The sequence below is a fragment of the Salvia splendens genome, chromosome 12 (genome assembly GCF_004379255.2).
Source record: "Salvia splendens isolate huo1 chromosome 12, SspV2, whole genome shotgun sequence".
Lineage (NCBI taxonomy): Eukaryota > Viridiplantae > Streptophyta > Magnoliopsida > Lamiales > Lamiaceae > Salvia > Salvia splendens.
This window is the reverse complement of record NC_056043.1, coordinates 14,839,775-14,867,771: the sequence shown is the minus strand read 5'-3', so window position 1 is coordinate 14,867,771 and position 27,997 is coordinate 14,839,775. Positions and strand designations below refer to the sequence as shown.

Sequence of the window (27,997 nt, the reverse complement as noted above, 5' to 3'; positions counted from 1 at the left end):
TGTCTTCTTCTTCTTCTTCCTCGGAACAGAGCCTTCAAATTCATCGTTGGTTCTGCTTCTCTTCTCTCTCAACTTCTTGTCCGAAAATCGTCTCAATCTCTTTTTTCTTTGGTAAACGGGATTCAATTTTGCGTTGAAGTAGTAAGGGATGGCATCCGGTGGTGGCGGTGGCGAAGCGGTGGCGTGGGTGCCGCAGGAGGATGGACTGAGGGAGATCTGTGGGCTTCTAGAGCAGCAGGTGGCTCCCACCGCCGATGATAAATCGATGATTTGGCAGAAGCTGGAGCACTACTCTCAGTTCCCCGATTTCAATAATTATCTCTCCTTCATTTTCGCGCGAGCGGAGGTTGATATGAGCCTTAACTCTGAACATTGACTTTGCTTATAATTTTGTGGTGATTGGAGGCTGAATTGTCTTAATAACTGCTGTTACTTGTTAGGTCCAGTTAAAAATGGAACAGATTAAGTTCGGGGGGAATTGTTGTATCAGATTGTGTAAAAATGGCCGTGTTTTGAAATTCTATCAGATTATTGTAGGATAATGCTAAGATTTCACCTGTTGTAATGCTCTATGTTACTTAGATAAATTCTGGTGGGGATTTAGAATGAGCATAATAACTTTTCAGCAAGTTGGGCTACTAAGTCAAACAAAATAGCAGAAAGTTTCACTGGAAGATGTAGTAGTACAAGTCATTTTATTTCAACTGACATGATAATACTGTGAAAATGGAAGGTGTTCAAGGTGATACCGAGTGCTTAATCAAACAAATTTCTATGAAGTGAGCTCCACATTTGGATTGGCCAGGATAGGTGTGGTCGCTTGAACTATGTACTAGTGGGTTGTGAGAACTTTTGGCTCGATGATATTGGTTGGCCAGTTGCTAATACTAATAAATGGTGTCCAATGAGCCTTTTGTGTTGAACATGTGCTGTCTTAGTCAATTTAATTATATGTAAATGTAATATAACAGGGAATCTCAGTTGAGGTCAGGCAAGCAGCTGGCCTTCTACTGAAAAACAACCTTAGAAGTGCATTGAAAACCATGCCGCATGCAAACCAACAATATATAAAGACGGAGTTGTTACCTTGTATGGCAGCAGCTGATAAACAAATTCGGTCTACAGCTGGGACCATTATTAGTACTTTTGTTCAGATTGGGGGAGTTGCTGAGTGGCCTGAATTGCTACATGCGCTTGTAAAGTGTTTAGATAGTAATGATTTCAATCACATGGAAGGTGCTATGGATGCTTTGTCTAAGGTATAATTCCTTGATTTTTCTGGCTATTTATGAATTTCAGTATCCTAGATTGTTTCCTTTGTTTCACTTTTATTTTTTAAATCATTTTTCTATATCATAAGTTCATTCTGCATTGTTGGATTATCTGAATAAGCACACTGTACCATTCTGTATCTCTTAGCCCAATAAGATGCAATGCATAGGAGTAACACAAGATATTTTGTTGGGATTTTCTTTGCTGATAGCTTTTCAGTTGTAGTTATACTGTTCATACTGGTTTCCTTTGTCTGTTCTCAAATTATACTTCTTGCGGAGAAAGAAAAAAGAGCTGCTCATATTTTTTTTACTCCCTCCGTCCCATTCAAGATGTCCACCTTTCCTTTTAGTTTGACTCTATAACTTGTTTTCAGAAAAGAATTCTGAGGCATAATATGTAGTTCTGCAATTACGAATGCTCTAATATGTCTTTCAATTCAATGCAGATTTGTGAAGATATTCCCCAAGTACTTGATTCTGATATTTCTGCATTATCTGAACGGCCCATTAATGCTTTTATTCCTAGATTCCTTCAGGTTTGCACGATATGCTTTTCTTGCTGCCCCTCCTTTCCTATGTCTACCAAAGCTTAACCTATGATTATCGAGTTTCATATTTTTTTGTCACTTGTGCATAAACAGCTATTCCAGTCACCGCATGCTACACTGCGAAAACTTGCCTTGGGTTCGGTGAATCAGTATGTTATGCTAATGCCTACTGTAAGTGCATCACAATTGGACTTGGAAACATTAGTTTCTTATCTGTCTGTTTAGCTACTTTTTCAAATGTTTTTAAATTTTGTTCTGATCAATCTGCAGGTTCTACATGTGTCTATGGATAAATATTTGCAAGGTTTGTTTCTTCTTGCTAATGACCCAACTCCGGAGGTGCGGAAGCTGGTAAGAAATTCTTTAATTATTTATATTTCTGAATTGGTGTGATTTGATGCCAATGAGTCAATGACCAATGACCTGTGGATGTGTGCCAAAGGATGTATAAAAGTTGAACGGACATAGGTTGTTCAAGGCGTTATGTCACTTTTATGTTTTGTATAATGTTTATAATTGTTTATGCATTTGTTTTAATTTAGCTGATGTGATCTGTCAGTGCCTGCCTGTTGCATGTTTAAACTTTTGCAATTCATGTTCAAATGTATAGTCTTTCTTTTCTTGTGTGCCTATTCAAATTAACTGAACATAGGATTTGTTGTGGTAAAAAACCTTTTGTCTATTATATGCCAATATGGTTTGTTGGTAGGTCATACATTATTTCGAGGCTATCCAATATTTAGGTAATATATATTGAATAATTAGAGTTTTCCACTCATTGCTTGACAGGTGTGTGCTGCATTTGTTCAGCTAATTGAAGTTCGTTCTGCTGCATTGGAGGTGTGTAATTCATTTGTAGATATTTCAATGCATATAAGTATTTAAAGTTTCGAATGTCCTCAATCATCCAATTCTTATTTTCTATTACCTTGTTAATTTGACCTAATAATCTACTGATCAGACTCTGTTACTCACCCTAAATATTTTTGCTGATGTTCCTGATACCATTTCAAACATATATTGCAGCCACATTTAAGGAACGTCATCGAGTATATGTTGGTAGTCAACAAAGACCAAGATGATGAAGTGGCTCTAGAGGCCTGTGAATTTTGGTAAATGGTTGCTCTCAAGATATATTATACAGTACTGACCACTAAGAAACTGTATATGCCTTAAAGTGATGAACTTTGTTGTGATTTTGATATATTACCAAGTTTCACTTTATTTTCGTGAAATATTGGGCTATTCAGTTAACAGTCCTGTATCACAAGTAAAAAGTTCTGCAACTTCGATTAATGATTGCTGTATAAGACTTCTTTCAATCATAAATCCAATATTTTGAAGCTCTTGTTTTCATTAAATATGGATGGTTAATGTTTTGTTGGATTACTTTTACTTAATTGTAAATCAGTATTTATGTAGGGTTAGAAAGGGAAAAAGCAAGATGAAGTGAATTGTATATTTAAATTTTGGACTACCTTTACAATCTATGTGGTTGTTTTTCTCTCTTTCTTTCTTGTGGGGATTCTCTCTGGTGGATAAAGTTTTAGTTAATAATTGGTTTTGAAGATTTTGAAGTTCATTGAGTGATTGACTAAATATTTTACTTAAGTTAGCGGCATTATATCTGCTGCATGACAACATTATCTGTAGTGTTTAACACATAGTAAATCACGTTAATGGTTTTAGCTATAACATTAACAGTATATATTCCCATGCATATAAATACAGGAACTCGAGTTCTTCCATTTGTTTCCCATGCATCTGCTATTTTTGATATTCCTTATTTCCCCCCTGTCTTTCATCTCCTCTTAGGTTTGAACTCTTGGATGTTGAGATCTATCTTTGTTGTTAAGTAGCTAGCTTTTGCTTGACAGGTCTGCCTATTGTGAAGCTGAATTGCCTCCTGAAAACTTGCAAGAGTTTTTACCACGTCTTCTTCCAGTATGATTCTTGCTTGATTGCACTCCTCTCTATCTAATAACTTTACCAATTTTTTTCATTAATATGTTACCCTACTTTTACAGATTTTGCTTTCAAACATGGCATATTCGGATGATGATGAATCTATTGTTGAGGCCGAGGTTCATTTTTATTTTTATTGTTTTTTTTGTAATTATTGTCTCAACCCTCAATTTCACTGATTTATTGAAATTACTGCCCTTTGTTTTCTCTTCACTACTTGTCCTTTTGCAGGAGGACGGAGCTCTTCCAGATAGAGAGCAGGTTATATTGCAATCCTACCAGTTCATTTGGTCACAGTATTTTGATATGATACATGTCCCTCAAAAATTAGTTAATGCAGGATCTGAAGCCTCGTTTTCACGCATCTCGCTTTCATGGATCGGAGGATGTGGAAGATGAGGTAATTATGGTATTTCTTATTGGTTCTTTGGTGGTAGAGATCATGGACCATGGGGTAACTACCCATATTAACCTAGTAAGTCCGGGATGGGCACATCTCTAGCAATACCTGGCCTGACAGAAAAGCACCCATTGACCCCTGGTGTATGGAAATGCCATCCATCGCAATCAAGGCTAGCGGCTAGCCGCAGTATTAGTAATGAGAAGAGTTGGGAGCATCAGGAGTCTGATGGACGAAGAAATACTTTTTGGCCAGACTGGGTATAGATATTAGATCATCACCATTAAAAAGTGGAAACTCTTACTGAAGAGGCTGGTCTCCCACAACCGCAACAAGGTGAATGCATGAATTGTCTTGGAGAATCAGCTCTGGGGCCTTGTCCAGGCCTGTCATGTAGAACAGAGAGGATAAGGTGCGCGAGACGATCGTTCCTGGTCAACTGATCGATTTTGCAGAACTACCTTGTGGGGTGCAATCACTGCCCACGAATCCTTGATACTGCGCGTTTGGATAATGAATGTGGTGAAAGGGAAAATCAGTCCAAATTGGTAACGTCAAAGGACAAAGTAGATAAAAGAAGAAATGAATCAAAATGATGTGCTGAGCTTGAATGAACTTGAAGCAAAAGAAAGCATCTTCACAGTGTAGCCTCCCAACAAATCTGCAGTCTCAAAGTTCTATAAGATGATCAGAAACGACTCCAACCCTATACTTAAATAAGAAGGAAACCAAAAATGCAAATGTTGGGCTTTGGCCTTCAAACACAGCCTGACACACCCGTGCTAATCCAACTACTAACTAGTAGTAAGACAACTATGGAAAATAAATGTGGAAATAACCCTAGGAGTGCTCATGTAATTGGCTCAAATCTGGGATTGCTCTCATGTAGTACCAATAGGACTGGAGTTGGTTTGCTCACCCTTCTGCTCTAAACAATACTAATACAGACTGCATCATATCTTCATATTTTTAACTGTTCCACTTTCAAGTCTTTTGTTTAATATATTTAAGTGAGTGCTTTCTTTGTTGTAATTTCAGGATGATGATATCGTAAATGTATGGAACTTACGTAAATGCAGTGCAGCTGCTCTGGACTTCCTGTCCAATGTGTTTGGAGATAGGATCTTGCCCACCTTGATGCCCATTGTGCAGGTGATGATTTTTGTTGATTGAACCATTCTTGTTTTGCTTTTTCTTCTTAGTTACTTTCCCTTTCATGATTCATCATTGTTGGAATCTCCCAGGGTGTATATCATTGAGATTTTTTATTTTTAATTTCTTTTTTAAATATTTATTTCAAATCCCGATGGAGTTTACTAAACGCAATCCTTTGCTAAATAATGGTTATATATTGGAGGTTTTCAAGAATGTTGCTTTGCCCTGATTGCTGGTCGTCCAAATGCATGTAAAGCTTCACACTTGTTTGACACTAATATTGGATACATATTACATATCATGGAAAATAATTGACTAATCAAAGAGTAGGGTCATTGTAGTGTCAGCTTGTCAGGTGTACATGATACGTTTTATGCTTGACTTGATATGTTAATTATGGAAAATGTCACTGTTCAAGTTTGAAGTCGTTTTTATTGATATACTCCCTCTGTCCCTTTAAATATGAAACATTGGGTTCCGGTACAAGATTTTATTTAGTTTTGTTTTGTGAGTTATTGAAGAGAGAGTAAAGTAAGAGGGATGAAAAAGTAGAGATGATATTGTTTCCATTTTAGGAAACGTTTCATTTTTAATGGGACGCAGAGAGTACGATATTACTCCCTCCGTCCCTCTGTAGTAGAGACATTTCTTTTCGGCACGGGATTTAAGAAAAATAGTTTTAAATGAGTTAAGTAAAAGGAGAATAAAGTAAAAAGGAAAAAGGTAGAGAGATGAAGAGAGAGTAAAGTAAGAGAGAGTAAAGTACTTTTTGCCAAAAAAGGAAATGACTCAGCTACAATGGGACGACCCAAAAAGGAATACGACTCAGCTACAGAGGGACGGAGGGAGTACTATATAACATATTAATTGAATAAAACTAAATAAGTTCATGAGATCCAAAATATCTCAGTTACGTATTCGAGTTTCTGGACATGAAAGGTTCAAAAGACGGTAATTAACACTTAACAGGACACACAGGGAAGCTAATGGTGATAAAGATCGTGGTTGGCTTTCTTTGCAGGAAAAGTTGTCTGCTACTGGTGATGAAGCCTGGAAAGATAGGGAAGCTGCTGTTTTAGCCCTTGGTGCAATAGGCGAGGGATGTATTAACGGCCTGTATCCACATTTGTCTCAGGTAATTTTTAGTGACACACTTCTATATGTGCATTATGACTTGTTGGGTTATCAATATGCTCTGTAATTTCTGTTCTCCTTATCCTGGGTTTAACATGCTCTTTGTTACTGTTGCTGTATTCGTCATGCTTCAATGCTTTGTCTACCAAGAGTTATTTGTTGTTTGTTGGCTTACTTAAAGCTGTATTTGTTGGAGCCCCTTTTAGTATCTGAAAGCATATATATTCCCCCTTTCATGTTAATACTACCCTGCCAGCATATGCTGGATAGCACTTAAAGCCTGGGCAAGTTGCTTTCCTTTATATTTTGTTTTATTTGCATTATGTTTCTTAAAATTCTATATAATTGCATGCGTGACTTTCCAATTCATCCATTGGTGAAAAGAGATCTAAACGTATTTAATCTTTTAATTTTTTTTAAATAATATTAATTGACCCCGTATGTAAAAGCATAGATATAAACAAAATTCAGGTGTTAGTGCACCCCCATTCGTGGGGCCATACCCCATCGCCCCAGGCCCGGATATTTACCTCATCGCCCAGTGTCCCCCATGCTCCTAACACCACTGGTGGTAATAGGTTGCTAGAACTGTGAGGGAAGAAATAAGAGTACGATTTATGTTTAGTAGAAATAATTTGCAATCTGCATCACGATCTTAGAAGAAAACTGGATTGGTTCAGCATTCCGGTTCACAGGTCTCATATGTACGTTATTACCATTCCCACACGGAGTTTAAATATCCAACACCCCTTTGAATGGAAGTCACGCCCCTTTGATTCTTAAGAGTACTGTTTTGAATGGAAGTGTTTAGTTTCATTTTGGGATGTGAGGCATAACAAAAGTACTGTTTTGAATGGAAGTCACGCCCCTTTGATTCTTAAGAGTATAGTTTCATTTTATCAGGAATCCAGGATTGTTTGGTTAGTATGATCTTACATTTAGTTAGTAATAGAATCAAATTAATCTCAAATGGTGTTCTAGTTCCAATCTTACACTGAAAGGGTTCTAAATTGCTATGTGGCCAGTGTTTTACTTCTTCTATATTTGAAAGTTTACTTTTTTAATCTGCCTTGTAATTTCAATTATACCCTCCTCGTCCCCGTCATGCCAATTTCAATGCAAGCTGGCTATCTGTCTATTTCCTCATGTGATAAAAGCTCTTGTCTAATCGGTCTTTAATGTGTATTATCATCCTGGTTGGTTGTATTGGTACTTGGAGCGGATTCCTTTAATGTGTTTTTGGTTCATCAGTTTGTTCTATTCAGAAGTTCAATCTAGATTATTATACTTTTGTAGCTTTTCGTCATCTGATTTTCTTGGATTCATGTGTGTCATATTCTTTTGCAGATTATTGCATTTCTTGTTCCTCTCTTAGATGACAAGTATCCTCTGATAAGGAGCATCTCTTGTTGGACACTATCACGATTCAGCAAATATATTGTTGAGGTAATTTAATGTAATTCCTTGCCTTCCACCTGCAGTTAAGAAGAATCTTTGAGTTGGTGTGCTTTCATATTGGGGAAATCTCTCTCATTTCCCGGAATGGACAGTCTTTTGGGTATTTCTGTTTTAATTGGGGAAAGATATTGCCACTTGAGGCTTTCCACTTTGCTCATCTAATCACACACCCATGCAATTATCATATCTTCAGCCTTCTGTTACAGAATTACAGTCGATTGGCTCCAGATTATCAGTGGTCTATTGTTTTTAAACCTGTTTTCTTGATTTTTGTTTCATCTTTATTGGTCCTATGCTCACTTGGTGTCCATGATGAGATTATTGAGTTTACATTCACCCCCTCCTTCCTTTCATTGTTGTAGGGAGCTCATCGAGAAGGTCATGATCAGTTTGACAAAGTTTTGACGGGTTTACTACGAAGATTAGTGGATGATAATAAGAGGGTTCAAGAAGCTGCTTGTTCGGCATTTGCAACACTTGAAGAGGTCTCTTCTTCCTACCTTTGTCTTTCAAGAAGCTTTTAGTAAATGGATTCATATTATTGGTCTTATTGATTCATATACTGTTATTTCTTTCTTCATTTAATGTTTTTTCTTTTGTATTTGCAGGAAGCTGCAGAAGAGTTGGTACCACGATTGGACATCATTCTGCAACACTTAATGTGGGCCTTTGGGAAATATCAGGTACGTTTGTGTTCCTCTTCTGAATGCTCTTTATCACTGTTATGCGGTTAGAAGCTTCAAAAATTCTTATTAATCAAAACATGTGTAACTTTCCCACTGCGCATTTTGCTCCCTTTTCTATTTCTTCTTGTCTTTTTTCACAAGCCTCTTTGTCTACAGAGAAGGAATCTCAGAATTGTATATGATGCTCTGGGGACATTAGCAGATGCTGTTGGTGGCGAACTGAATCAGGTCTACACTGTTCATAATTGCGCACTTCAATTGTGTTATTATTTCTGTCTGAATGTCTTTGGTCATCACCATTTTGGGAGACTAATTTGTTCTAAACATATTTTTGGTAATTTACTATAGTATGTTTTGTTCAACGGTATTGGTTTTCTATATACTCCCTCTGTCTCAAAGTAGAACACTTTCCTTTTTAGTTTGTCCCATGAAAGATGTCACATTTCCTTTTTTGGAAAAAGTCCTCTCTCACACAAAACATCTCCTAAAATCTCGTGCCATCACCCAAGTGTGACATCTATTATGGGACGGAGGGAGTATTCAACATGTCTAGTCTAGTCTTCCCCCATGTTCAGCAATATAAGGACAAAAATTGTTTATTTATTGCAGCCTAAATACCTTGAAATCTTGATGCCCCCACTGGTTACAAAGTGGCAGCAGCTTTCAGACTCTGACAAAGATCTTTTCCCACTCCTTGAATGCTTTACATCAATAGCACAGGTAAATTGTAATCTCTTTGCAATAATATGTTTGAATATTTTCACTTGTTGCTGTGCAAATAGGGCTAAACTATATGAGTTGAATGTTGTGAATATATCTGAGACAAGATAGTGGAAGAGAAACTGAGTAGCATGGTCTCTTTCAGGCACTGGGTACTGAATTTTCACAGTTTGCTCAACCAGTGTATCAGAGGTGCATAAGCATCATCCAGGCTCAACAACTGGCCAAGGTTTGAATTAGTATTCTAGTTGTTTACTGAGTTATTATCTCAAGTATCTTGTTACTTAGTAAGTTAGCATTTACTTGAATTTTAGCCTGATTCTGTTGTTGTGGTTTGGTTGGATTTGTTACTTCTTTCTGCTTTATTTTTTTTATGCACGAGATCCGAACTTAAATAAATCATCTGTAGAGCCTAAGGGATTAAACTATTTGGTTCTTTCACTTTAAAAATGTTCAAATATAATAGTTAGAATGTGCCTGATGCATTTCAGTTTGATAGAATGGATACCCTGGATCAACTTGACTTTTTTACATTTAATTAATATTCCCATAATCTCTTGATACTTTGAGGTTATTGGATTTTTTTCTCATTTTTCTTCTTGCTATGAAATACACTAAGAATTGCATGTCTCCATTCAGGCCAATCCTGTTTCAGCTGGCACACCATATGATAAAGAGTTCGTAGTTTGCTGTTTGGATCTTCTCTCGGGACTTACTGAGGGTCTTGGTCCTGGCATTGAGAGTTTGGTAATTCTTTTTCCTCGATAATGTCTAATGTTGTGATGCAGCACCATGTACTCATCTTGTTTTGCAAATTTATTCTTGGAGAAATCTTCTTTGGGGGGGGGGGGGCTTGCACTGGACTACTATATATGGTCATGTTGGTTCCTTATATAGTTGGAGGTACTTTGAATGTTAAAATGGGAGAGAACCTATGGTATTAATGATACTATGTGATGTTAGTGATTCAGTGTTATATTCTTCCCATTGAGTTCTTATTGCATAAGCATTTTACTGAACAGTAACTACATTGAGTAGTTCTTTGTTGAACTCTGTGATACTGCTGGCAAACTTGACTCTTACTTGCTAAGTAACAAGTTATGGATGAAACTTGGAAATAGCCTAAAATTATGTTTATGAGTTCATTCCATCTGTGTTCTTGTATATTTTATTTTTTTGGGTCTCAAAATTTCCTATTATCATTTTTACTCTGTTTTTGTGACTAAGGTTTCACAAAGTAATTTACGAGATTTGCTGCTGCAATGCTGTGTGGATGATGCCTATGATGTCAGACAAAGTGCTTTTGCGCTGCTGGGGGACCTTGCTAGAGTAAGTTTAGAAAGATTCATTTTTTGCTTTGGTCCAACTAGTTACCCTAGCTGGGGCATCCTTTCAACAGGGTTTTCTTTGATGATGTGATTAGGTCTGTCCTGTTCATTTACATCCAAGATTAGCTGAGTTCCTTGATGTTTCTGCTAAGCAATTGGTAAGTAGAATCATTTATCTGATCCATTGGCTTGTGTTGTATTAGATCTTCCTTTCTAATGGTTCTGTTACCTTTCAATCTCAGCAGAACCTCCCAAAGCTGAAGGAAACGGTATCTGTAGCCAACAATGCATGCTGGGCAATTGGTGAACTAGCAATAAAGGTATTATCCTTCTTGCCTGGTGTCAAGCCTTACAATCTGTGAATTGTAAGAATTGACAAATGTGAATAATCTGTATGTATAATGCAGAATCTCTTAATTTGTTCATGAACATTCCTGGATGTCATATGCTTATGCTGTCAGATAAAAGAAGTAATTGTGAAATGCCATCACAATAATGCTAATGATTGCTGATAACTATTGACAGCAAGTTGATCCATGAAGCCTTCCAGTGCAACACTTTGCTGTTCAATAGGAAGTACTTCCGCTAGCATGCATCTGCATGTATAAATTATTTGAACTTACTCTGCGTTCAAATAGGTCATTAACCTTCTGATTTAACTTTCCCTGCTATGCATTTGTTGTTCTTCAGTGTTCCTCTAGTTTTTATTACTCATTGTCTTTGCGTGCAAACCTGTTCTTAACAATTCACCCTGAATATCAAACGGGGAGTCTATTATCTTAATAGCAGAAATAATTCTCTCCTCGTATGTTAAATGAGGTTTGACATTTGTTGGTTGAAACTTTAAACATCAGGTTCGCAAAGAGATATCTCCCGTAGTTCTGACTTTGGTATCAGCTTTGGTCCTAGTACTTCAACATCCTGAGGTAACCACCTGGATTCTTTCTTTTGTTGGACTTCTAATATGTGTGTTTTAAATTTTACTCTGCCTTTAGTGTGTGGGTGGCTTTACATTCTATTGCTTGAAAGGAATTGAGATTGTGATTTATATTAAAATTCATCCTCTCAGGTAGTTCTTGCTTCCTCTTCAATTATGAGCAATTTTCCATCATACCTACTAAATCAACTTCTCACCTAATCTGCCATGTGTTCTTTCATTGTTGCTCTAACTTGGGAACAAGATCTAATTTCTGTGTCTGCATTACGAATGATTTAGAAGACCGATACTTAGTCTGGGCTTGCTTTATATGTGGCATGTGGCTTGGAATCCATTGAATGATTTAGAAGACTAATACTAGATGCTTAATATTGTTCAATATTGTTTACAAAGTAGTTTATCAAGGAAGAATGTGGCGCACAACTGCCACAGTAGTAGGAAATACACACCTTTCATGATTATGATATCAAAACTATGTTTGTCTCTGTACTTCCAATTTGTCATATAATAATATTTCCTTTTGACTTTTGTGATCCACACATAAGAGACTCTGAAGTATCCTCAAGTTGGTTGGCCAGCGTATACAGTTTTTAGTGCCCTGCAAATTGGAATCAGTGATAATGTTATGGTTAAACTTGTCTAATTTCTTTTCTCATGCTGCTTATGCTGATATTTCAGGGCCTCAATAAATCACTCATTGAGAATGCAGCCATTACACTTGGAAGGCTTGCATGGGTTTGCCCAGAACTTGTCTCACCACACATGGAGCATTTCATGCAGTCATGGTGTATTGCTTTGTCCATGTAAGTTCTCTTTAGCATTTCAATTTTCATAAAAAAGTGAGACTTGTTAGGCGATTCTATGTATTAAGAGTAGCTAAGGCTTCAGTTTATTGCATCTATTGCATTACAAGAGAAGGTTGCATAAAGGCCAATTGCGTATTTCAAAATGAGTTAGAACATCAATCACTGGAAAAGTGCAGAGAATACATCTCCTTTCATGCTTGGCACACCTTTTTATGGCACACAGTTTTAAATTGAAATTCTCGTCTGTCTCCTGAACTAAGCAGGAAAAAAATTGTTGAATATTTAGATCTGTCGCCAGTTTTCTCCATTTCGATGTTAGTTAAAAATCTTTTCCCTGGAATAATATTAGGATACGAGATGACATAGAGAAGGAAGATGCTTTCAGAGGTTTATGTGCAATGGTAAGAGGTTTATGCTCTCATGTTGCCCTTGGTATTCAGATAGTGACTTCCTTTATAGCATGATTTGACAACATGATATCAATGGGTTTCAGGTTAGAGCAAATCCATCCGGGGCCTTAAATTCTCTTCTCTCTATGTGCAAGGCAATTGCAAGTTGGCATGTAAGTGAAGCATCACTAATTTCTTTGTGTGGAATATGCAACAGGTCTTTTTTCTTATTTTATGATATGCTATGTTCCCAGGAAATAAGGAGTGAGGACCTACACAATGAAGTCTGCCAGGTGTTGCATGGGTATAAACAAGTAAGTAACATTGTATTAATATTTTCAATTCCTATCCTAAGGTATTTTTCTTTCTTTTTGTTGACTAATTGCCATGATGTATTGATCAGAAGATATTGATATGTAAATATGTTTTAAAATTAAAAACATTACAAGTGTTGTATCACTGACAAAATTATAAGGGTTAGATCCAAACTGAAGACTGAGGACTTGTCTTGTCATAATATGGAGATATTATTGCATGACCCTCAACGCAACTGGTTGGAAAAAATGATGTGAATATCATGCATCAATTTCGTAAAACAATCTAGAAATTGAATTTGTGCTCTTTAGTCAATTATACTGCTAGTCAGGAGAATTTGGACAGTATCCATGGCTGGATAGAAGATGTGCTTGATAATTCTTCGGTGCTAAATCCTAACTTAGAAAGTGTGAATGATCAATGAATCACTGATTACTTGAAATGTTGCCAGATGCTCAAGGATGGAGCATGGGAACAATGCATGTCCGTTTTGGAGCCACCTGTTAAGGATAAGCTGTGCAAATATCAACTGCAATGATCCTCGTGGCGGAGGGTATTCCTTGTATGCCTTCTCGCCAAGTCATTGTCTTCTGGTCTTCTCTTCTTGTCATTGACTCAAATATGTTCCAATTATTGGATGCATTTTCTGCTGGGGATCTATTAAGGCGATGATTTCTTGTTGGACCTTGACGTTTATCACACTGCTCTTAAGGACTGCTTTCGTACAGTATCACCATTTTCATTGGGAAATTGGTTTGTGCTTCTTTGGATTTCTGTACACGTTTGCAGGGCGGGATATAGAAGAAGTGGTAGGTCTGAATTTTGATTCAGATTCTTTTGTAGACATATTGGGTCGTGGAGTAGTGAAATTCAGAAATCCAGTACACAAATTTTGTTAGGATATGTTGATTCTGTAATTTGTATATAGGCAGGTTTCCCGTATAGATGATGAGAACTCACAGAAAAAATAAAATGTACAATAGTCTTTTGAGTGATGATTTGATAGGGAATTATGTGTATGCTTTAAATTTTTAATGTTGTACTATCATTTTGGGCGTTACCCATTTTTTGAATGTCTATTTGGTTTTGTAACGCCAAGGATCTTTTATTGAATCAGTGGTTTTTGATGCCCAAACCGCAGTTAACTGTGAAATTGGAATCATCGGTTACGGTTCAAAACTGGAACCTCGAGAAAAAAAGGTGAACCGGAACCGTGAATTTTAAGGACGTGGGCCAGTTATAGCTTGAAAAAGATGGAACCGGAACAGAGTAGGAACCGCCCGTTCCGAGGCGGCAAAACCACAAAAATAGTCATATTTAAATATACATATATGACTGACGTACATTTATCTTCATTCACTAATTATATTGTTTAAATTATACTTAATAAATACTCCTATTCCTGAAAATTATATACTTCCTCCGTTTCAAAAATATAGACTAGTTTGACCATTTTGGCCTCCCCCAAATTTAAACAAGGTCTAAATACGAAAAGTTTTCAACAAATAATAATCCTACACATTATAATATGAACCTCACAATCCATTAACATTCATATCACTATCTTTTTCCTCTCTTTCTTACTTTTTCTCATATTTCTCTTCCTTTATTAATTGCACATTAAAATCCGTGTCATTAATAAATTTTCAATTTTTTAGGGACAGATGGAGTATTTCATTATTTGTTTATATTTGAATACAGTCAAGTTTCTTCAATTCATATTTTTAATTAAATAAAAGTGCAATAGCATCACATCTATCACTCAATAATAGCTGAATTAAACGAAATAAAAGTTAAAGAATACTTCTTGACGTCTCCTAAAAATTGAAACTTTTTTATTTTTGGTTCATTCTCTATAAATAGAAACTTTCTATTTTAAGAAAAAAATTTCTCTAATGAGGTGGAATCCAGTTTTCAAGAAAATATTCAGTTGTCTAGACACACCACGTGGCATGATGACATGGTGTGTCCCATGAATATGAGTAGTAGAATATAGAAATTAAACTATATAATGTGTCTAGCTCTTATAAATAGAATAAAATTTTAAATTTTAAAAACTTTTCAAATTACAATATAAACTATTAATACACATATATATAATAATATATTTCATCTTTTTATCATTATCTATTCATCATTGTAAGACTAATTTATATAAGTATTTTTTATTTTGAGTAATGGTAAAATAAAATTAAATAAATAATTTTAATTTCATGCCTATAGTACTAATATGATTAATTATAATTTAGTTTATAGTATTATATTTTTATTTGTAATTTTCTTCAAACATAAATACAAATTAAAAAAAATACTCCCTCCGTCCCTATGTAGTAGAGGCATTTCATTTTGAGCAATTATTTTGAAAAAATGATAATAAATAGTAAAAGTGTAGAGAGAGTAAAATAAGAGAGAGAATAATATATATAAGAGTCTTCTCTATATTATTCTATCTCTCACGTTACTTTTTCTACACTTTAACTATTTATTATTATTTTTTAAAATGGGTGCCGAAAATGAAACGCATCTACTGCAGAGGGACGGAGGGAGTTGTAAACTTAAGTTATATACTGTGATTATTTGAGATACATACAAATTAAGTAATTTTTTTTATTTTGTGTAATGATAAAATAAAATTATATAAATATATTTTATTTCGTGCCTGTAGTACTAACATTATTAAGGTCATCTGCAATGCTGTCTCTTATCCGTCCCTTAAATTACTATTCATGAGCCCCACTGTACTTTTTTACTCCATCTCTTAACTAAGGGACGGAACCTGCAACCCTCCATCTCTTATCCGTCCCTTAACCGTCTCTTAAATTACTATTCATTCAATTTCATTTTTTATTTTTATTTCCAACCAAATTCAATTAATAAAAACACACTTCATAAAATAAAATAAAATTACAACATAAAATAAAAATACAACTTAAAATTCAAAAAACTAAAAAAACACAATAATTAAAATCCTAAAAAAATAAAATTACATAATTTAAAATACAATTTTATAGATAATAAAAAAAACTACTTCGCCGGCGAATCATCCCCCGAAGGCGGTGAAGGTCCACTGAAGCCACCTGGAGGCGGAATACCAACTTGTCTTGCCATAAACTCAATTCCGGCAAGATAGGCTTGGTATTGGGGAGGCGTCATGCGGGAAGTGTCTGCCATTGTGGCGGTCATGTACATGGACATTAGGGAGTTCGAGGGTGCCCCCGAGCCTGCCTGGCTTGATTCGGCTCGGCCCCTCCTCCCTCTAGCCTCCTTTGCCGCATTTCTCCTTTGCGGCCGACGGCGCCTACGGGAGGACCCCCTGGCATCGGCTACCGTGCCCTCAACCTCCTGCGAGGCAAACTCTTGTGCGGCGCTGCCCGAACCGCCCTCACTAGACGAGTATTGGCCACCCGCCGTGTGCTTCGTGCTCTTTGAGGTCGAGTCCGAGCTGGACCGGATACCCCCGGCCCTCCTTTCCTCGTCTTTGACGACCTCCCTAGCATCGACATGTTTGAATTGTTTGGCGGTGTCATCGAAGTAGACTCGCAAAGCCAACCTTAGAATGTCGGCTCCCGTGGCTCCGCTTTGGTAATGAGCCGCTTCACTCTTGTAGATGGCGTAGAATTTTTTGACCTCTCTGTCGACTCGGTCAAAGTGAGCGCGGAGCATCTTATATGTGCGGCGGAGGGACCCCTTCGGCTTAATCTCGTGGTAGGCCTCGGTGACCTTTTCCCAGAAGCACTTCCGGGATTGTTGATTCCCGACGATGGGATTGTACGAGACACTTATCCAGGCGTTGTACACCGCCAGCGTTTCTTTGGGGCTGTACGGATCCTCCCCCTCCTCCGCCTCCGTCTCTGCCCTGGAGCTTCCACCGCCTCGGCCTCCTCCACTGCTTCGACCTTCTTCCGGAGTGGGTTCAATGGAATAATCCTCCCGAATCTAGGATAATCCCTGCGAATACCTCGGGGTGGAGGGACGGGCGTATGCATCCACATCAAAATGGGGTGGTTGGTACCCCCCCCAGCGTCGACGAACTGGAACCACCACCCAGGATATTGTACATGCCCCCCAGTCACCGAACGCGTTGATGTCGAACCCGCCGGAGCCGCCACCGCTAGAGTTTCCATCGCCGGACATTTTGTCATGAGAGGTTAGATGAAAATTGGAGAGGAAATGGAGATGATTTAGGAAAAATAGATGTGTATTTGTGTGTGAAATGAGGATGAATTAGGAGTAATTATAGAGTAAAAAATAAAAAAAAATAAAAATAAAAAATAATAAAAAATAAAAGAAAAAACGGTAATATTAACGGTAATATTACCATTTTTTGTTTTTTTAAAATTTTTTTAATACGATTTTTTTTAAAAAAAATGATTTATTGCGTCAGCGTGACGATGCGTCCGCATGGCGCCGGAGCGCACCACGTCGCGCTGGCGCGTGGGCGTCATGCATGGCGCCGGAGCGCACCACGTTGCGCTGGCGCGTGGCGAGACGTCTCTCCGGGACGGAATGCTCGGCAGGCTGGGGACGAGACGGGGCGCTGCAACGCGTCACGCCGCCGTCTCGTCCCGGCGTGACGGATTACGGGCCACCCGCGTGACGCGTTGCGGGTGGCCTATTTGTGATTTAGTTTATCATGAGTTTTTTTCTCATGTATAAATACAAAATGAAAAAAATAGTAAATTTAAGTTAACGTATTGTGATTTTTTAGATACATATAATGCATATATATGATACGTTCCATAGAGTCCTCCTTATTGCCGAATCACAAAATTATACAAAATTAGGGTTTTTAGATCTATTTTTTTATGGATAAAATGCACAAATTTATAAATTATTTTCACCTTCATCATGACCCTATTTTACTTCAGCCCAGGGCAAATAAGTCATACGTACTAACATATTAGGAGGATTTAACTTCATTCCAGAATATATTACTTCATTCCAACAGGTTTTTACTTCATTCCAATAGGATTATTACTTCATTCCAGTACGTAAAGACGGTTTCACCGTCGCATATCGTTCTTTCTCTCTACAATGTCTATCACCGCCGCCACGACCCTGACAACAAAATGGAATGATACCTAATTGAATGGTGTAATAAGCACATGAAATGATATAATAAACTATTTAAATGAAGTATGTGTAGAAGCATTTGAAGTCCTACTGGAATGAAGTAAAAACATTGTTCAATGAAATAATAACGTTAATGAATGAAGTAATAAACCTACTGGAATAAATTACATTTTTTAAAGTGAATAAAATAAAAACCTAGGTTAATGAATTCGAATGAAGTATGTATTGAATTATTTCAGAACCTACTGAAAGTAAGTACAAACATATTGTACTTTCAAGGTATTATGTACCAGATTGAAGTAATAAACCTAATACAATGAAGTAAAATGGGCTTGTAATGAACACCGAAATAAATTTACTCAGCAGCACATCTCATCAAAAAACTAGATCTAATGGCTCTAATTTGGTCTCTAGTTCGATCTTTAAAATTGGTTCGGCATTGATCACAACTCTCTCTCTATATATACTTGTATATACTCCACAAATTTAAAAAGGAGAGAAAGTAGTCTCATCAAATTTTAAATAAATCACCTAGAATAGATGTGAATAGATAATGAAAAAAGATGAAGTATATTATTATATACTCCGACTCACATTCCTTTTTGGGACGTCCCAAGATAAGTGAGCCATTTCCTTTTTTGGTATTCTCTCTTTTACTTTTTTCTCTACTTTATTAACTCTCTTACTTTATCCATTTTCCACTTTACTAACAAAACCTCATTTCCTTAAATCCCGTGCCGAAAAGTTTGTGCTTACTTATCTTGGGACGGAGTAGTTTATATTGTAATTTGAAAAGTTTTTAAATTTCAAAATTTTATTCTATTTATAAGAACTAGATATCTTATATAGTTTATTTTCTATTTTTTATTACTCATATTCATCAACTTTTAATCAGTGGGATACACCACGTCATCATGCCACGTGATGTGTCTAGACCACTGAATATTTTCTCCACGGCATTAAAATTTTACATTAATGGCAACTCAACATTGCATTTACTTCAAAAGTAATTGGTCATTGGACAATAAACCCTCATTAGTTTGGCTAAAGAAAATCCTTATTAACTTTAGCTAAATTCTGTATAAAATATACCAAATCTGAATTCTGATTAACGATTGTAATTATATACTCCCTCTTTCCCTTAAAAGTAAGGACTTTCTTTTTTCTTTACTTCCATAAAAGATCACATTTCTATTTATGGAAAATTCACTCAAACTCATTATATCCATATACATCAATGTATTTACAATTTATAACATTAGGGCTCTCCATTAAACACTAATAATAATGTGAGTCCCACTATCTACTAACACTATTTTCCTAATCTATCTTACTTTACCAATTACCTCGTATAAATTCCCGTGTTGTCCCATAAAATCTTATTTTTTAGAACTGAAAGGGTATTAAATTTTGAATTGTGGGTCAATATAACTGTGAATAACATATAGACTGGGCCTATTTTGTTATCCAATTGGGCATCATGTCATGTTAATAAACTATAGCTATTTATAAGCCAATGCGGGCCTGAAAATTGATGGCCCGTTTTGCTGGGGTTTGGTGCCCCTTGCACAACGGAAGATTTGTACAAAACAAATAAATCAGATACGGATTTATTTGACCGATTATGCGATTAATCAATTCACATGATAAACAGATAATTGCATGTTAGAACGCAATAATTCATGCTTAAAGAAAGTAAATCCTAAACATGAATACTACGGTTTAGAGTTACCAATTTGATTCTCCAAAGAATCATCGATTGTTCACGCCTTCTCCACGATGATCTTCAATACTGGACCACAGATCTTCTAACTGGTTCCCGAACTGTATTATGAAATCAGTGTGGCTGATCTTATCAAAATAGTAGAGGTCGAATAAAGAAGACAGAACTTTCTCACGGAGGAGAGCTGAAGAAAAATCGTCCTCTTCTAATTAGAGAGGGGGACGAAATTTCACAATGAATAATAATAATTTATGTCTCATTTATTCTCCTATTTATATTAAGTTCATATTGGGCCCAGTCAGGGATCTATGAAAGGTTTTGGATGTGGCCTCACCCAATTAGCTTTTACTAATTAAATTGAGCTCACAATTTAATATAAACTTGTATTGGAATATTACGAGCAGCCACTACAGAAGTAATATTGCACTACCCATCCAAATCCGAAATTACAAGTAATTCGGGTTTCTGTTATGTTTATTTATTTCCCGCACTTAAGATATAATTGTCCATTAATTAATTAATGTCTGCTATGGACTTAATTAATCAACATCTTATTTATTTCGAGAGTGGACTTAGCAAGAAACACTTATTTATTATTCATAGAATAATTAAATTCCAACTGTCCAATTTTTTAATAATAAAACCTTATTTGAGCTCCTCTTAAGGACATTATCAAACGAGACTCGACTCACGCACGATTTAACATAATAGCAATCCCAGCACCGCTAGATATTAATCACCACTACCCAATGTTTCAGGATTATTGGGTTGCAAAAAATCCGAACCATTTGATAAGTCAAAGTAGTGCATAATCAATATAGTATGCTCAATGCTAATGTATGTAGATTAATAATATTTTATCAAGGCCTAGTCTTTCAGTAGATAGCATAAAGACACGTCTTGCTGTTAGATACATTCAGTGCTATACCACACCAACGTCATCTTATTTCAGAAAGGCTTAGACATAATCGGATTGACATTGCACCCTTTCACGATAGGTAGTCTAGGCCTATCTAGGTTGTGAAATTCTTCTTTTTCTTTTGCAAAGCATTGCATAGAACCGACTGTGTTACCTTAAAGTGGACGACGCCCACAACCAATCTACTAAGCAAAAGACTTGGACTTTGTTTGCTTCTTATGTACTTAAATGTTTATAAAACATCTTATAAATACACAAGCAAACACAATGTAATAATATACTGATTTTATTCGTGCAAAACTGCTCGAATAATATTGAATCGGGTTAAAAGTGGATTGCAGAGTTTTTCGTATACAAGCAAGATTCTATTCGCGCGAACTTGCTCGAAACATGCTTTTCAGTATACCAAACCTAATAATCTCCCACTTATACTCAAAACATGCTTTCGAGCATACCCACTACCAAAAACTCTCCCACTTATACTCAAAGCAGTTCTTGATGCCAGATATATCGAACTACCATTCCTTTCACATCATGTTTGAAACATGTTGCCACAAAAGCATTTTTTGTGAAAAAATCTGCTTGGTTGTTCTCTGATCATATCTTTGCCACCATAGTGACATTACATGAATGACTGGTAAATTAGAATATAGCGATTAGTCTTTCTCAAACACTATGGTACATTCTTTACCTCAATCAAAGTCCTTTGCCATGGTTAATATGATATATACTTGTTATGCAAGAGCACAACTAATTAAACTTAGTACACATCATAGCACACATGAGACATCTATCTTCAAAACTAGTCTCATAATTCTTGATCTCACTAAGCGTCAAAAGACACTTGACTAGAGACAAGACAATTCCATCTTGAAAGGTGAAAATCTTTTCATGGAATTTCTAATGCTAAAATGTTCCAAGCAATGCATAGATATATAATTCCAAAGAGAATCTCAACATTCTTTCTAGAAATCTAAAAAAAACGTAGATGCTCAGAATGTAATTAGTGTTAGAGTTTGTATGCTAGAAATCACCTTTCGAGTGATTGAATACTGTAAAACTCTATATGTTATTTTCCAAAGGAATGAAACAGATTATTTTTGTCATAATGTTGCTATGTTTTACATTTAATGGATGTTTATTGCATATTTAAATGATCAAGCAACGTACAACAAAGAAAAATAAGAATTTCACAACCTAGATAGGCCTAGACTACCTATCGTAAAAGGTTGCAATGCCAGTCCGCATATTTCTAAGCCTTACTGAAATAAGATGACATTAGTGTGGTATAGCACTGAATTGGATCTAATAGCAAGATGCGTCTTTATGTTATCTACTAAAAGACGAGGTCTTGATAATTAATTTCTTAATCAATGTACGTTAGCATTGAGCATACGGTATTGATTATGCACTACTTTGACTTACCAAAAGGTGCGGGTTTTTCGCAACCCAAGAATCCTAGTATATTGGGTAGTGGTGATTAATATCTAGCGGTGCAAGGATTGCTATTATATTGAATCGTGCGCGAGGTGAGTCTCATTTGATAACGTCCACAAGAGGAGTTCGAAACAAGGTTTTATTATTCGGAACCTAGCTAGTTGGAGTTTGATTACTCTATGAATAATAAATAATCGTTTCTTGCTAAGTCCACTCTTGGAGATAATTATATGTTAATTAATTAAGTCCATAGGAGACATTGATTAATTAATTGACGTTTCTATCTTAAGCATGTGAAATAAATGAGAAACAAATAGAAACCCGGAATATTTGTAATTTCGGATTTTGATGGGCAGTGCAATATTACTTCTGTAGTGGCTGCTCGTAATATTCCAATATAAGCTTATATTAAATTGTAGGTTCAATTTAATTAGTAAGAAGCTAATTGGGGGAGGCCATATCCAAATTCTTCCATAGATCCCTGACTGGGCCCAATATGTGACTTAATATAATAGGAGAATAAAGGAGACAGAAAATAGACATTATTTTCATCAAAATTTCGTCCCCCTCTCCTTTAAGCCGAGGGATGATTTTTGCTATCCTCCGTGAGCAGTTTCCGTCTTCTTTATTCAAGTCCTAGTATTCTGGTGAGATCAGCCCACACTGATATCAGATTACAGTCTGAGAACCAGTCAGAAGATCCGTGGTTTAGTACTCAAGATCTTCACGTGGAGAAGACGCGAGCTATCTTCGATTCTTTAGTGAATCAACGAGGTAAATTGGCTTATTCCGTAGCAAACATGTTTTAGGTGTTAATTGCGCTAAATCATGTTTAAATTCAAGTTATGAGCATGATACATGTGAGAATTACACGAACAGAATTTGTCTAAATAATCTGCTAAATAGATCAGAATTATTATGTGATCCATTAGAGCAACGCACGCTTCCGCTGCCAACCCCTTTAATTTCGTCCTCTTCAGAGAATGAGAGGGGGATGAAATTTTATGAAGAAAATTAAATGTGTTTTCTATCTCCTTTATTCTCTTATTTATTTTAAGTCATATATTGGGCCCAGACAGGGATCTATGGAAGGTTTGGATATGAGCTCCCCCAATTTGCTTTTTCCTAATTAAATTGAACCTCAATTTAATATAATCTTTTAATTGGAATATTACGAGCAGCCACTACAGAAGTAATATTGAACTCCCCATCCAAATCCGAAATTATAAGTAATCCGGGTTTCCATTGTTTGTCATTTATTTCCCGCGCTTAAGATAGAAACATCCATTAATTAATTAGTGTCTGCTATAGACTTAATTAATTAACATCTTATTAATTCTAAGAGTGGACTCAGCAAAAAACGCTTATTTATTATTCATAGAGTAATCAAACTCCGACTAGCTAGGTTCCGAATAATAAAGCCTTATTTCGAGCTCCTCTTGAGGACATTATCAAACGAGACTCACCTCGTGCACGATTCAACATAATAGCAATCCTAGCACCGCTATATATAAATCATCACTACCCAATATACCAGGATTATTGGGTTGCCAAAAAACCGCACCATTTGGTAAGTCAAAGTAGTGCATAATCAATACCGTATGCTCAATGCTAACGTACATTGATTAATAAATAAATAATTATCAAGACCTCGTCTTTCAGTAGATAGCACAAAGACTTATCTCGCTGTTAGATCCAATTCAGTGCTCTACCACACCAATGTCATCTTATTTTAGTAAGGCTTAGAAATATGCGGACTGACATTGCAACCTTTCACGATAGGTAGTCTAAGCCTATCTGGGTCGTGAAATTCTTATTTTTCTTTGTTCAGAACTGACCGTCTTACCTTAAAGTGGACGACGCCCACAACCGGTCTACTTAAACAAAGACTTAGACTTTGTTAAGTTACTTATACATTTAAACATGCAATAAACATCTATTAAATGTAAAACATAACAACATTATGATAAAAATAATTTGTTTTATTCCTTTGAAAATAAAATAAGAGTTTTTATAGTATTTAATCACTCGAAAGATGATTCCTAGTATACAAACTCTAACATGAACAACCATGAAATATGAAATATTTCGTGGAGCAAGAGGTGAATACTAATTAAAGACTATTAAGTTTTCATATTTCATGGAGCAAGAGGTGAATACTAATTAAAGACTATTAAGTTACTAAATTTTAATTGTGGGTTAATGTATTAAATAGTGAATTATACGAAGAAAAGTTACAGTCGGGTTTTGCTCTAGTGAATCAGTACACGGTGAGGCTGAGGGATGTACATTTATAAAGATTGAGCTTACAAATTAGAGGAATCAATCAGAGAGAGAACAACACTATCTTTTGAGGTAAATTTGTGAAAGAGAGAAAATTGCTTGAGTGTTTATCTTGATTGAGTGACATCGTATCTTGGATTACTTTTATAAGATTTGGTTGATCGAATCACAAATAGTGATCAGCAGCATGTTATTGTTAAACCACTGAGATGGCTTGACACTGAATGACCTAACTCTCTCCTCGTTATTCATTAGTCTTATCACTTACTAACTCAATGAATAGTCTAATCAAAATAACTCTCAATATATTACTCCCTCCATTCTATAGTAGTGCAAACATTTATTTTCATCACAAAAATTAAGAAAAAGATGTGTAATGTAATAAATACAAAGATAATAAAATAGAAGACATGAAAAACTAAAGAGAATAAAGTAAGAGAGAGGAAAAAAAATGAAGAAATGTGTTACTTTTTACTAAAAAAGAAAATTACTTTATTACTATTGAATGCCCAAAATGAAAAAATAACTCTATTATCATAGAACAGAGAGAGCACTACACTATGTAGTTTAGTCTCTTCCTATTACAAAGTGAGTGTTTAGAGCATCCGCAATGGATGCCCGATCGACCAAGATCGGGCTCGTCCACCATCATCCGCCCATTGCAGGCGAACGACCAATCGAGCAGACGAGTGAGACGACCAAAAGTTCGGTCGTCTGGGTCGGGCGCCAGACGCGTCGCCCGATCGATCGTCCAACCATTGCAAACGCGTCGACGATCGCGGACGAGCCCGATCTCCACGCGTTTTGCAATTTTTTTTATTCTTTAAAACATTATAAATACTTCATCCTCATTCGCTTTTCACACACTTTCACACAATACTTCCTACTCTACTCTCTTTCTCTCTCTTTTCTCACTTTTACACTTTCACATGAATGGATCTGAGGCAATTCCCAAACCCGCGGAGGCGGTGACGGCGGCGGAGGTGGCGCCCGTTGGCCCGGCCACGAAGACTACCGGGTCAAGACTCCTGGATCTGTAGGGTCCACTTTCGTTTCTGACTCTGAGTTCGATCTGTTCTTCAACACCGAAGCGTATCGGGTTGAGGACATGGAGCCCAATTGTGGGCAACCTCCTGCCCCTGAGCCGCCGAGGAGGAAGAAGAAGATGGCACGAAAGGAAAAGACTCCATCCGTCCCAGTCCCACTCCCATCCAACGAGAGCCCAAGGAAGAGTACGCCGTGGGGTGTATTGATTACAAGATGGAGGAGTACATGAAGGTGGCTTAGTGTTGGGTCCATATATCAAAGGATCCGATAAACTCCAACAACCACACTTCGGGCAGGATGTGGGATCGCATTGAGGCCAGATACAACTCCGTGAAACCGAGTTGGGCGTACAAGCAGTCCAAGGATCAGCTGCACAAGTGTTGGGATCGGCTCAAGATCCACGTCAACAACTTCAACTATATCTACACGAAGAATAGGGAAGGAAGGGGCAGCGGTGTAAGCATGGAGGATGTCATCCAGAAGTCGATGGCCGAGTACCAGTCGCAGTATGGGCAGTTCAAGTTCTACAATCTTTGGTTGATCTTGAAGGACAAGGCGAAGTTCGACGGGGAGAAACCGGTTGCATCATCAGCTGCGAAGCGGACGAAGAACACCGCCACTGGCGGTTACACGAGCAGCGGCCCATCTCCTGTGGATCTGAACGCTGAGCTGGAAGGGAGTTTCGGCACGCCTACGTCTACTTTTTGACGTCCCATTGGAACCAAGGCTGCCAAAGCCCAGGCCAAAGGGAAGGCGAAGGCGGCCGAGGCTGGATTGGCTCCCCCGCAAGCTGCGCCTCTTCCATACTTAGCTCGTGGCCTCAACGCTCGAGGAGTTCGGTGGTTTTCGCGAGGTGAGCGAGTATAGGTTTATACTTGAAGCATAAAACAGCCTTCATCAGGAAACTGATCCGGAAAAACGACGGAGGACTGAGAAGATGATCAAGAATTTGAGCCATAAGTTAAATTTAGATGACAAGTTAGGTTTTTATTAATTTAGTAATTTAGTTTAGTAATGTAGTTTTTTTAGCTAATTATGATGTAGTTTTTTTTAATTAAGTAATGAAGTTGTTTTTAAAAATTTGTAGTGTTTAATATAATATATTTTGGTATTTTAGTGATTAAAAAAATATATATATAATAATATTAAAAATTAAATGCAAATTGAGTTTAATTGATAGGGAGAACACCATGGCGAAACCATTGCAGAAAGAAGGGGCAGACTAAAAATTGCTGATGTGACAAGTGGGCGCGCTAGGGCATCCATTGTGGATGCTCATACCAAGTGTTATGGGGTTAGAGCATCCACAGTGGTTGTGGACTAGCAAACGCTTAGCAATTGCCTAGCTAAAACTCCTCCTGCCACATCATCATGGACTAGCAACAGCCTAGTCAATCCCTAGACAAGAAATAGCCTAGCAATAGTCTAGCCAATGCCTAGACCATCAAATTAAAATGACAAATACAAAATTAGATTGAAAAAAAATGGAGAAAGTTCAAACATAATTCAATAAAATAAAATTAAAAACGTACTACAATTTTTTTTTAAAAATGAGTACTACAATTTTAAAAAAAACAAGTACTAATAATGCCCTAGCCCAACAAATACAAAATTAAATTGGAGAAAAAAAACATAGTTTATAGTACTAATTCGAATACCTTCGTTGTATTACAAATTTTGAAAAAAAAATACACCGATTAAAACAACCATTCAAAGAACATACAAACGATATCAATGTGCAATCCTACGTACTCATAACTCTTCGATTATATCGCGCTGTAGTCGAATATGGGCTTCTTGGTGGCACGTAGTAGCAAATGCTTGTACCCTTTCGGCGTCGCCGTGGGGTATAGCCATGAGTACAGGGGCGGTGGCCATACCGAGGCTTGGTCTGGCACCATCTTCATTGGCCCAATCAGTGAGTTCTGGAACTTCATTTTCGACTATCATGTTATGTATGATGAACATGCATACATGACATCATCGATGCAGTCTTCGTACCACAGTCGTGACGGACCCTTCACCGCAGTCCATCGCGACTGGAGCGCACCAAATGCCCGTTCCACATTCTTCCGCTCAGCCTCTTGCCGTTGCGCAAAGTAAAATTTTTTTTGATCTGTTGGGCATCTGATTGTCTTCCCAAATGCAGGCTACCTGGGGTATATCCCACCAGCCAAATAGTAGCCCATATCATGTTGGTTGTCGTTGGCTACGAAACTGATGGTCGGACCCACGCTTAGGAAATGGCGGACGCAAGATTTTGATACTGGGGGTCCAAATTACTAGTACTTCTTTCGTTTACCAAAAAAATAGTTTCGCCCGTCTACCAAAATCAGTCTCATACTAAAAATGGAAAGTCATTCCTAATTTATATACTTTATCTGTTACGAATTAAAACTC

General features: G+C 36.9%; 1 protein-coding gene across 2 annotated transcripts; it reads left to right on the top strand.

Moving 5' to 3' along the window:
* Positions 1–4: 4 nt before the first annotated feature.
* LOC121758739 (transportin-1-like) lies at positions 5–14,207 on the top strand. 2 transcript variants are annotated; one of them, XM_042154129.1, is made up of 29 exons: positions 5–346; positions 972–1,259; positions 1,721–1,810; positions 1,916–1,993; positions 2,093–2,173; positions 2,612–2,662; positions 2,849–2,934; positions 3,700–3,766; positions 3,850–3,906; positions 4,019–4,048; positions 4,128–4,187; positions 5,226–5,339; positions 6,364–6,477; positions 7,824–7,922; positions 8,297–8,419; positions 8,543–8,617; positions 8,777–8,848; positions 9,230–9,340; positions 9,486–9,569; positions 9,980–10,087; positions 10,568–10,669; positions 10,764–10,826; positions 10,914–10,988; positions 11,523–11,594; positions 12,284–12,408; positions 12,761–12,812; positions 12,905–12,973; positions 13,055–13,114; positions 13,567–14,207. In XM_042154129.1, the coding sequence occupies exons 1-29, from the start codon at positions 149–151 to the stop codon at positions 13,651–13,653; spliced, it is 2,691 nt and encodes an 896-aa protein (XP_042010063.1). In that variant the 5' UTR covers positions 5–148; the 3' UTR covers positions 13,654–14,207. The 2 variants fall into 2 exon arrangements, with proteins under 2 accessions (XP_042010063.1, XP_042010062.1); XM_042154128.1 differs by having other exon boundaries at positions 10,911–10,988.
* Positions 14,208–27,997: the final 13,790 nt, after the last annotated feature.